This window comes from Apteryx rowi, unplaced genomic scaffold (genome assembly GCF_003343035.1).
Source record: "Apteryx rowi isolate R43461 unplaced genomic scaffold, aptRow1 scaffold_26, whole genome shotgun sequence".
Classification (NCBI taxonomy): domain Eukaryota; kingdom Metazoa; phylum Chordata; class Aves; order Apterygiformes; family Apterygidae; genus Apteryx; species Apteryx rowi.
The window spans coordinates 2,432,991-2,445,844 of record NW_020448974.1 but is presented as its reverse complement, the minus strand read 5'-3'; the positions used below and the strand labels follow the sequence as shown (position 1 = coordinate 2,445,844).

Here is a 12,854-nt window from a genome sequence, read left to right as displayed (position 1 = left end):
TAATAAAAAATGTACCATCAGCTCTAATACTACTTAAGTACTTGTGCCTGCAGTAGCTTTGCTGCTTTAATTTTCAACTGGAAATCTTAGAGGAGCAACTGTACGCTATTAAAAATTACTTAGTAAAACATGAGTTTTAACACAAAAATCGGCTCTTTTGCTGCATGAAATTGTCTGAAAAGAGAATCAGACTGAAATTTCTAATTCTGATCTTTCAATATTTTGGTATAAACATGAAGCTTTTTTATAATATAAATGCAGGTGGTGATTTATGAAAAACTAATGTTTCTTTTAAGTAYTATGCATTGCCTATTTCTTCAGGGTAAGCATGAAGAAGGCAAATTTAATGAAACGGGAAGCATTCAGTTGCTATAGGCGTTGAGACTACAGCTCTCTCTGTAATGAACACAGCAACTCTGCAGATTCTGGGAATGCCAGGAAAGAGAGAAGAAAGTACTAAGTGAGATAAAACATGCAATTCATAATCTTTGTGACATTAAAAATGCCTCCCACATGCCCGTAATTCTTTGGGATYGCTTCATAGTTAGTTGCTACTAAAAGCTGGTCAAATAGCCAGAATATTCATGTGTTCACTTTTAAAATCAGTTGCAGAATAATATGAAATTAATGCTAACAAAGAATGACACCAATACTGACCTAGACAAACATAAATAAAATTATTAATGTATGCATGTGCTTAAGGAAGCAATTTTTATGATTAAATTTGGCAAGATTCCCCAGGTTGTCTCCCCAGCTTGTTTGGGCAGAGGCGGTTAAGCCCAGCTTTCCTATAGCAAGCAGCGTGACAAAACATTAATATGCAGCGCCATAGGGTGGCTCAACATAAGACATTCATAAATAATTTGAAAAACGTACAGCAGGGAGCCCAGAGCTCCTAGTGAGATTATTGTTGATAGCCTGTTATGTGCTCCCAACTTCGGGAAAGATCACTGCGAGCTTTCCTTTTCTTTTAAATAACAGAAGCGCCACAGAAGAATAAAAAGAGATTTCCTGCATTCATTGTAACTAAGAAAAATACAGTTACAAAAAACTGAACACTCTGGCATGTAAAGCTTTTTTTTTTTTTAAATTAATGAGAAGTTTAGGTAACAGTAGGGAGCATTAGATGACAGCAAGTCACTAACACTCTGCCTCTAAATTAGTGCCTGTGTCAGGAGGGCAGYTCTTTATTGTTAGCTGCTGTCAAATGCAACTCCAGCAACTGTTAGGCCACAGCTCAGAATCCCAATAATGTGGCAGCTTTTCATATGTCAGTGCTCCAGATGGGGTTATTTTGTCATAAAGGTTATTGTTTATTCAGTACAAAAATAATCCAAAAAAAAAAAAGCAATACTGCAATTCAGCCACCTAAAAATTCACTCAGAAGAGCCCCCAATTAATTATAAGATGGGTCAACAAAGACATGTAAAAGAGTGACGAAACTTTAATGCACATCAAGAGAAAATACAGTGCAAAAAGCAGAGGGATTAAGAATAACAAGAACTGCTTAAATATGTTTAAAAGCAAAATCCCAAAGTCAATCAACCTATGAAAAGGTCACCAATTCAACAGAGTCCCTATAAAAAGAAAACTACCAAGCTGATTTACTTAAATGCAATAAATAATTAATATCCAATGCAAGTCTCAAGCTAGTAGGTATACAATAAACTGTTAATATTTAAGAACTGCAACACTGAATGCAGCATATTGACTAGCACTGTGAAGCTGGTGGAGTTTCGGCAAAGTATGCCAATACAAAACTCTTACTGATATATGAAAAAGTGTCACAGAGTCTCTCACATTTGTGCAAAAAAAGGCTGTATGTCCACTTTTAAGTTCCCATATTGAAGATCCCACCTAAAATTAAGTTCCCAACTAGAATTAAGTACATTTACCTACAGGACTGAATCATTTCCTCCATTACTGCAATTCAAAAAATTAAATAATCTGACTGAACCACTGGACAACTCCATCTGGTAGTATTCTGCCTTGTCTCTTTCATAGTATTGGCTGGGAAAAAAAACAGTCTTATTTACAATATTTTATTGGGAAAACAGTTAGTAAATGTACACATACTCTGGCTTTTATTTGACACAAAAGCCACCAAAAAATCCTCAAAGCAATTACACAAAAATAAAGACAACTTGCAGCGTGCTAACAGTATCCCCCCAGATGACTACGTCTCGCATTAAGTGTGCCGCATCCGCAGCTTTCCTCATTGAAGCCGGAGCGGCTGAGTTGCCCATCTAAGGTATTTCTTACACGATGCCAGCCAAAGTGCCATGGCTACATTTAGCAGCACGAAGGGTAGCATGCAATCACGGCTATCTACGGGAAGAATAAGCGCTCAGCAGGAACCAATTAACGACCAAACAGGATGCGGAGCAGAGACGCGAACAAATCCAGCTGAAGGTGTTCAACACCTACAGAGTAATTCCTTTGAAAAAGATTCAGGCAAAGGCTCACGCCAAACAGCCAAACATTTATCAATTATTTTTACTGCTGTTCCTAAGCATCCTGGACACCTAATTCACCTCCAATTCCGAATCTCAAGGCAGTAGCATCATATCTGGCATCTCTAGGGAACAGTATTTTCTAAGAGAGGTTTTGTCAATATAAATTTCAGAAACAATGCTGTACTGGGAGAAAAGGAGTTAGAAATTTCTGCATAGCAATATGTCCACAAAGTAACTAATAACTGCTAATTTCCTTTCCAGTTAAACATGCATAAAAGGTATCTGAAAATCCACCTGGTCTGGGATTAGTCTGCATACTATTTTTAATTTAAAGGAAAAAAGCTTACTTTCAGGGCAACTGTCATTTTTATTTAAAATAATCTTCTGAAAGCTTGGAAATGCTGCAGCACCACAATTATTATATACAATGACAGAGCAAACATTTTTCTTGCTGTCCAGAAACCTACTTAATTGCAGGATGGAAATGTTTTATTTATAAACACACAAACAATAGTGTTTGCCAAGTGCACTCGCACCCAGAAAGCTTACAAAGAAAACCTGGAAAAGATCTGTAACAATTTTACCATAGCCACATCTTAGAAAAGAGCTTTTCAAATAAAATCAGGAAGTAAAAAATGTTTATTTGTATAATCGTTTTATAGTGCCTTGGTACCACAAAGACTTGTGGTCAACATTTTGGTCCCTAGAAGGATGACAAACCTGCTGAATTATCAAGAAAATAAGTACATGTTATTTGTCAAATTCTGTGCATTATGCCAGAAAGTTTAAGCCATATCTAAGAACCTTGCTGCAAAATGGCCTAGAATAATGCAAATATTAAATTTTGTCACTTGGATGATTTTCAAATCAGTTCTCTCTCATGGTACTTTAGAGTAATTTCTTTAGAGCCTGCATCACCATCTTTTAAATGCTTCACTGCTTAGTGAAAGGAACATTCTCTTAATGACAGTACCTTGGACAAATTTACCCCTCCTACGTTAAGAGGAAGCAATTTGAAAAGTTAGCTACAATTAAGTATCACTCGAGATGTATTCCGATCCTTTATAACTGCACATTACCATACCTGTCCCTTTCAGTGCGTGTTACATGGCTTGACAGGAGAACATGGAGGTATTCTGCTTTAGAGATAACAAAGCCATGAAAGAGCGCAGGTGGCAGGGACAGGAAGGAAGTCGGGTGGTTCTACAAGCTGTGAAAACTCAGCGTGATGGCATGACTTCCTTTATGGTGACTACAAGTGGTATGATATTTAGTGTGATTTATTCAGTATCCAGGAAGTGCATAAGTGGAAGGAGTGTCATTGTTTTGATGTATTAGAGGTTCTAGCAACGCTGAAGCAATACAGTAATGTCCAGCATCCACAGGTTACCTACAATGGCATCAAGAAACAAAGAGAGAAGTTGAGATGGTCTAAGAAACCTCCTACTTTGTCCTGCTGTAACTTCCACTTCCCTTCACTGAAGAAGTGGTGTTGGTCACCTGGGACAACACACTAACCCATCCTCTCTCCCGAAGTAAAAGCTTTTGATAAATTTATTGTGTTTTATGACCATCTTCTATTGCACTCAYTTTGTTTTTAATTACTACAGCAGCTTTTAAAAATTTCTTCAAAGTTCCGAGCCATTAGAAATTAGGACTCTCTTTTAGAATTTAGATTTGTTTTACAGACTTACCTCTACCTGTAAAACACATGRTCAAAGATTTCTGTTATTCCTTCCCTTATTTCAACTCTGTCCACCCCAGTTCCTGCCCTGTGAGCTCCCTTTGAGTACACATACAGTAATCTGATCGGCACGGAACATTTTTGCATATTTGCATCCAATTGAAAGGAAAAATCAACAATAAAGTTTGTTACCGACCTGCAGACACTTCAGATACCAGATTAATTATCAGTTCACCCCAGTCACAATTAAAAGCATGTACAGAACAAACAAAAAATATTCTATAAATACACATTCTTAAATGGATACTAAGTGATAAATTCCACTCTCTGATCCTGCACAAGGAAGTTCCACTGGAGTTGAGCAACATGCCTATTTAGAAGGACAAAACAGTCCTTCAACCTGAAAAAAAGATTTTCTGAATGGCATGCACTGCAACTTCAGACTTGGAACGGGTGGGAGGGAGGAGTGTGTGTGTGTCGGGATGTGTGCGCGCATAACCAAAGCTTACTCATAAATCCCGAGAAAAACACCAGGAAATGAACTGCCACCCTCTTTCCTTCCTCCCTCTCTCTCCTCCCTGTCTTGGTAACTACTGTGTTACTTTAGCCTGGCAGAATGTGATGATTTATTTTTAATTTTATAATATGTTGGGAGTAATACTTGGGACTGAATCCAAGTTGCCTTTGTGTATTAAATACTGMGAAATGCAGGAAATTACTCCTTACTTGATGGAAGACTTTGGGGTATTTCTTGTGTTTTGAACATGATGGCTAACTCTGTGAGGCATTTAGATATCCTACTGTGCTGCTTGCTACAAGAAAAATTGACTTTATAGAGATTTTCTAGTAAACAGTTTTGAGTTTTTAAAGTTATTATTACAGTTTTCATTCTTGTATTTATTTTTAACACATGTGGATTCTTCAGAATGCCAATTAATACAGTGTTTCTTGATTCAGGGAGATATCGAATGAAATCTTAATGCTACTGAAGACAAATAGTCTGTCATGGGTTTCAATGCACAAGATATGGACCAATGTACATAACCCCAAGGTGTATATTATATATTTTAAAAAACTTGCAAACTTCCAAAACGAATTGTTATTTACCTGTTACTTCCAGTTTGTCCCCAGTGACTTCGGCTTTCAGATAAATCCTTCCTCTTTTCTCTGTGTGATCCATTCCACAAAGGCTTGGGACATTTATTACACATTGCTTATGAACATTCATATCACAAGCTGGGGATATAAAAATGGTGCAGACAACCATGAGAAACCAACATTATGATTACACTGCAAACACTGAGCAAAGGGAAAGTTAGGATTACAATGGCAAGACTTTAAGATTATAACTGCTTTTTTTTTTTTTTTTTAACTGACCAACATGGATCGTTTCCATCTTAAAATACATTTTGTAGACAGTGGATGACGAAACAGTGAATCTGCTTCAGAAACCTAAAGCTATCGTTAATGGCATGCAAGACAAAGAAAGGGAAAATGCTCATGGAAAAAAGACCTGCTTGGAATATGTCTAAGAAAACAGGGTACTAGTGCCAGCCAGTGCCAGGCTTAAATTGATTATTAGATTTTCTAGAAGGAGACTTCCAAGACAAATGAAATGCAAGTAAAATATTGGACTTTGGCCACCAACTGAACTGCAATTTCAGTCTCCGACAGTGCCTTCGTCTGTCCACTCCCAAACCAGCCTTCCTCAGATCTGACGTGGCACCTGCACACCTCAAGCTCAAGGCACCTCTTTTGCAGCAAGAGGTGATCGGCATTAGCACTGAATGCATTTGCACTAGCACTTAGATACCTATTGGCAATATACAGTGCTAYAAATAACTGCCATTTGAAATGGTCTTTTCCACAGCAAAGAAGTAAGAAGTTGCTGCCCTGTGTTTCCACTGAGTTTCCAAACCACCGTTTGGTAACACAGAAGAACTTACTGTCACATTTCATCCCTTGATGTATAAGCCCATACAGCAGAGACCCGCAGTGGTCGCAAAACGTCGGGCTGCCATACGTGTGGATCTTAAACTTGTGCTTGCTTCTGGGGTCCTGAAGAAGAAGCAGAGAGAGATTCTCATAAATAAAACCRGCATACCTTTAATGTATTCCTGTAAATACCGAATACTTTATAACTCGGCAACCTGTGCTACGGAAAAATCCATTGCAGCATCTTCAAAGTAGAGCAGCCTGGCACCTCTCCCCCCCGCCTGACGGTGCCTACCGCGGTTATCGGCCACACCTGCAGTGTTCTGGGCCTATTTACCTTCGCTTTGGCATTGCCAGAAAGAATACGTCAGTTCAGTGAACACGGGCTTGTTTCTGCCATCCACCTACATTAAAACTTCAACTTATTGACTGTACGTAAACAGAAAGTATAGTGATAGGATTCATCCTGGGGCTAACGTGTCCTTACTGGCTATTTATGTATAAACTGTGCTTAACTGCAGCTCGTCATCGGTCACCGTTCTGACACGACGGCACAAAATACAGTAGAAGAGCAGGGAGCAACACTTCGTTAGGACGAATCTGAATTACAGCAAAATGACTGCAAAATCAGGACCGTAATGATGGGATCAGCTTGAAAAGCTGCACATTTTCCAGCTCTGCTGTTGCAAGTGAGAGTGAACTATTTCTAACTTGGCAGGTCGTAAATATTTTAGAGACTGTTATTCCTGTCCAAGTTCCCAACATGGAAATTTATAGTGAGGACACTTTAAGGCCACCAGTAGCTTGGAAAATTGAGGACCAGTGAAATGGCATACACCCAAATCGCTTAAAAATGAASACGCTGCGGTGCCGCCAAACCTGACTGCTCTCTCCGCAGTGGCGGAGGTCCCGTCTGAAAACGCGGAATATTTCAGGAAAGGCCAAAATCACAGCATGACTGGACTTGCTATGGACCCCGTGTATATTCTGAGATCCTTTACGGCTAATTGAGCCCTAACTACACCATTTAATGCAGATTTAGGAAACATCATTTACCTCTGTATTTCAGTCAAAACTATCAGTACACTCCAATTTTCATCAAAAGTTGGGAAAAGCTGAAATTCTTCTTTGTTGAAGAAACACATTGGAGTTTGAAATCAATTACTGCTAACATTTTTTCTTTTTTTTTTTTCCCCTTCAGTTTTTTAAGCCCCATACACCGACAGAAAGGCTGTGGAAATTAGGGAACGGCAGGTCTTTCATACATTAATACATCCTCAACCAAAACATAATGGCAAAACGAAGACTCAAAGTTTCCTTCTGTTTATGTTTTCTATTGGTATTAATACACCTTTACGTTAGAGAAGACTTATCAAACTGTCATCAAACATAAACTAAATTTTCAACTAAAATCACATACGCCAATAAAAACTGTTAAGAAAAATCAAAAGCAAAGCATGATGCATCAGATAAAATGGAAAACCTGCTAACTCTTTCTTCAAAAATAAAAAACTCCTTTAGTATAAGTGCTTTATTAATAAATCAAGAAATTCAGGAACTCTTAACAGTAATTTGAATGGAAACATGACTACGAGAAGACAAAAACTTACCTTCAAAACTTAGTATTTTAGTATCTTATAGTTTGTGGAGAGCTTTTTTGTCCTTTTTGTATCAGCAAGCATTTTTAGTGCATTTTTTTGTATTGACTGCATGTTTTATCACGCACCAGTAACCAGTAGTTTTCACTGCACAGATCGAAATTACGTGACTAACACGTTGCCCAAGGTAACCAGTGAAGACTTTCGATCAAGAATTCAAACGGACGCTGCAGTTCAGAAGCTCTGTTTATCAAACAGCCTGAGATATGAAATGCAAACTGCTCCACGACCATATTGATTTTGTAAACAGAGCGAGCCGCCATGGAAAGCCCGTCAAACCGCTCCGGAGAACATCTGCTTCGTTATTCATTAAAGAYGCAGCCAGTGGCTCTTCTGGAGCGGGGTCATGGGAACGCCGCGTTTCTCAAAGGTTAACTGATGGATAGGGTCTGACTATGCCCTCCAAACAACTTAAAATGTATTTTCAAAGCTAACTGTTCATTAATTTCTTTTTGTTTGGAAGATGTAAGGGAACTTGCTGCCTTATAAATACATATACTTAAACATTATTTTCCTAAGCACATCTGTTGCTAAGAAGGACAAAACCCGCAGCTTCTAAGAATGACACTGAATAAACAGACTTCTAAAGTTGCGTTTAACATCTGACATAAGTGGTATTTATGACTATAAAGTAATGATATAGAGGGGAAAGAACTACAGGAAATTATTATAGTGAATGTCTAATAGAATCCATTGAACCTGTATATTATACCGAAATTATATAACAAACACGACCAAATAATTCCATTCCAATCAATGGAATATACATGGTAATTAAGTTAAGCAGGGGTGTGTGCTGGCTTAAAAATGTTTTGACATTTAAGGACAGCTATTCCACACTTACTACAAAGCAGCACTACATGAGCAAAGGCCTACTCCTGCGCTTAACTGTGTGTGACTACAGAGTAATTGTAAAAGCATTTTTATAAAATAATGAAATAAAAACATTCACATAAATAAACAAATCAAGTTGGATCAAACTTTGAAGTTGGCCCTGCAGGGGTCAACATATATAATTTGAATCATCATTCACTTCTCATAACAAACAAGTTTTCCATCAACATGTGAAAATGCCCATTGTATTAYGTTTAAAATGAACAGTTCAATATGAATTAGATCATTTTAAAGAACAGCAAGTTCTTACTGTTATTATTTATTACTCTAAATGCACACAAGAAGTTACTTCTTACTGGCACAGCATAAAAAAGTAAGAGAACAAAGAAAAACAGTATCAAAACTCCCACTGAAATGGAAACTCTGCATATAGGAAATCTAATTTTTTTTTCAATTTCTTCATCAGAAGCAAATATAAGAACCTCAGAATCATTTAAAAGCTAACAAATAAAAAAACTAAAATTCCATCAAAAGCAGAAGTCTAAAGAATGGGGGGAACCCTCTGAAAATGGGTGGTAGGATACAGCAAACATACAAGCTGTCTATTTTAGTGGGTCAGATGAGGTAGACAGGCCGCCATAATTTTAGCAATTAATACGCTCTAGGTAGATCACTGATGTAATGACTTCCTCTGTACCAGAATAGTTTATTTTTTGATTAAATGGGTGAGACTTGAAAATTTCTCTACAATCACTGCAGGACCGTTCTTGCTAATCAGAGACTCGTTTGCGCTCACAAGACAACGGTGGAGGCTGCAATTCTAGTAACACTTGGGCTTCTCCCAGCCCCGCTTCCAGGAAGCTCCGGGATTATAGGCTTTGTTCTCATTTCACATCTTCCATATGAATGAATGCGAGCAAATGGCACGTTGCYCACTTTTTAATTGTATCACCAGTGCTTACTTTGGGAGCAGAAGAACTGAAGGATTATTGCAAGCCCGGAAGGCAAACTTCATGGAAATAAACCCTCCGCATAATGAGATGCTCTCTCATGACACAGTTGGCCAAATCCTAAGGATAAAAACCAGCTTGAAAGCAGATTTTAGCTAGGTCTTTGTACGGTGTTTAGGTCCTGGGCAATCAAACCGGGCAGGTAGTGGGAGACATCCAGGTATACGAGCCCTCGGGTGGGAGCAGAGGTGCAAGGGAAGAGCGCAGCCTCGCTGCTGGGCACCACGTCCCCGACCGCGGTGACGGGCACGCGCCGTCCTGCGCCCAGGGGTTAGTCTTCTGGTACTCCTATGTTCCCTGACATCTTTAAGCAAAACATTCAATACTGTTTATAGAATAGGAGGCATGACATTTAGTGGTATTCTAATTACTATGCTGGCTTGCTAAAGAGGAAGTTAAAAGAATCAGCATGATGTATCTCTAAGCCCTAACAGCCCAAGTATCTTAAAAGAAAAAGCCCTAATTGCTGAAATATATTAAAAGAAAATATTAACAAAATGTCTTTTCTAAAAGGCTTTATCCAAGGACACCGAATAGCTAAAAATATAGWTAAAAAAATACTGGACAAGTTGAGAAAATGCTTTTAAGAATGTAAAACATCAAATAATTATTAATTTGCAAGCAAGTCTGACAATGTATAAAGAAAGCTAAGAAATCTCTATGCATCTTTCATAGATGACAAAACTATGTTATTCCTATACTTCATGTGGGCTTCTCATGCAGTTAGAATTCCCCTTGAATCCACAGTTTACGCTTTAATTATAATTCTATTAATAATTATTATATTGTAGATATTAGTTACTACTTGTCTTAATAAAAGCAATTAACACATTATTGTATATTAATACAATATAATACCTACCAATGTTAACTATGCATTAAAGGATTATGTACAGATACTGAGAGAAGAATATTGTCTTTTTTCTGTATTKTTCAGTTAGAGGTAAACTACTGCGATGGGAGCTCACTAGGTATGTTGTCTAGCAACTGAAGTACAAGACTGAAGACAGTCCCAACCACAGCTCCTGACTTACCTAGACCCAATGTTTAATACTGCATACACTCCACTCATCAGCACCTTCATTTCACCAACAGCCCGAGCTTATCTGCACTCTTTAAGTCTCATTTTACAGAGGGAACCGAGAAATAAATTAAAAACAATTATAAAAACACCCAAATGTTATTATCTTGCAAGTTTTTAAAAACATTGACCAAAACCCCCCAAAACCTCCATAGCAACTACTCTTATTTGGGAAAGTAAACTGCTGTAAATTTTCTTCAACTCTCCGCTTTTGATCAACGTAAACTTTCCGCGATGGCAGAAGCGTCGCTGGCAGACGCACCTCATAGTAAACACGGGGAGCCTCGCCAGGAGCCGGCAGATGAGCTGCCAAAGAATGGCTGCTATTTGCAAGAGAACTGAACTTTGCACCAAACTTGGCATATGTTAATTGTGAAACTCTAAAGGGAAAACCCACTTCTGCTTCCAAAACCCATCAAAATTACAAAGCAGGAAAGCGGCAGCGGGAAGCATCAGCACAGTACTTGTTCATCGGTGATGAGCGATACACTACATCACAATCTCTGTCATTTTCGGGCTGGAAAGTGGATTCTCTGCTATTATTAAGACAATTCCACATTTTTATGAGTACAACTGGATGGGATACAGTATAATTAAATCGGAGAGGAAGCTCTGGGCAATCAAGTTGCATAGATATTTAAGTATTTGCCTTTGAAATACCTTTGAAATTGGCAGAACKTTAGCCAGCGCTCTGCAAGTTGCCCTGTTAACATAAGAGACCAGAATTTCAGAGCCTTTAATGGCACAGAGGGGTGCAGAGTGCCTGTAAAGAGCAACGATATCTGCACATACAGCTCTGAAAATCAAAATCCTGTTCATTCATCTCAGATCCGAGACCGGCGCACCATGATGACCTTGGGCATACCGACCAACAGACCTGCGGTGCAAACAGGCTTGCGCTGTGTGGACTTGCAGAAAGAAACCTGGAATTTGAGCAGAAGCCTGTAAAAAAAGGCATTAAGAAGTCTGCAGAAGCGACTTCCCCAGGCAGGCAGCTTTCTGCCTGCGCCGACGCGCTGCTCTGCCGGGCCGAGGAAGAGGAAGGCTTGCGCGCGCAGCCCAGCAGAGGGAGGCAGACGAACGCAGAGGCACGGCACCGAACTACAYGTTTTTAAATCCATGCGCTTCCTTTGAACTAAATTTTGCCCCTTTAGCACAACTGCCACCATTTCTKACTTTTCTCTTTGCTTTGCAAAAACGAATGCATTTCCTTTACTGAACAGCAACAACTGCAAGCAGCCTCCTGTAAGGAATCACTCCGTAGTTTTTTCTGGATAAAGACGGAGCGTGGAATAATTGAAAGCGCATGGTTAACCAGCAGCAAAGCGTCCAGCTGTGCTTTAACACATTACGAAACAGCTTATGAGCATTTTATTTCTGAATTCTTTCTAAAAGCTCCCTTTTGATTAGAATTTTATTCCCATCGATAGCAACATTGAATCTACTATAATTTTGAAGTCATTAAATCGTCACATTGCTTTTAAGTATAAAACGTACAAAAACCACCTCGTATGAGGTTTGCATCAGTGGGCATTTTATATACACAGCAACATTGTACTATTACCTGTTCAAGTACTTTCATTGTACCTGACCGGAAAGCATCAATAACTGTGTCACGAAAACCGTGTATCTGAGCTCAAAACCTCGGAAACTACACCCCTGCGGTCTTTAATTCGGCGTCTTCTAGGTGAAACATCCACAGCTTGTGAGATTTTGGCAAGCAATTCAGATCAATGCTGCAAGCAGATCCGTCAGTGCCGGTTCCTGTACTGCACTAGTTATCAAGGTGGGGGAAAAAAATGACTGTTTTCAGTCATCAACACCAAAACACATATGGTAATTAGGCTTGAGGCAGGATTCAAGATTTAAAACATTTTTAAAATTGCCTATGCTTGGTGAACATTTTTTTCCCATAGCTGAACTGTTATTTTTGTGCTAACTGAGAAGCAGAATATGCAAAAATGCAAGGGTAAAAATACTTACAGTGACAGTGCAAGTTATATTTTGCATGACAAAAGGCATTTAAAGCTTTGAGTTCTGCATCAGTACCGCAGACTACCTGTAAGGCCACAGCGGCGTATGGAGGCCCACAGCACAAAGGGCTTTCTTGTGTAAATCAAGAAACGAACCCAGGTCTTCCAGGTCCTACCTCCACGATGCAACCACAGGACCGTTCTTCACCCTCAACTGGACTCT

The 12,854-nt window shown here is 38.9% G+C and overlaps 1 protein-coding gene across 1 annotated transcript in view; it reads right to left on the bottom strand.

Moving 5' to 3' along the window:
- The window catches only part of PRKCA (protein kinase C alpha), a 158,917-nt gene that overhangs the window by 47,657 nt on the left and 98,406 nt on the right, over positions 1-12,854 (bottom strand). The window contains exons 4-5 of the mRNA XM_026067521.1: positions 6,087-6,198; positions 5,248-5,376 (exon numbers count right to left, since the gene is read on the bottom strand). Coding sequence (XP_025923306.1) covers positions 5,248-5,376; positions 6,087-6,198 — 241 coding nt within the window. The remainder of the gene's footprint in view (positions 1-5,247; positions 5,377-6,086; positions 6,199-12,854) is intronic.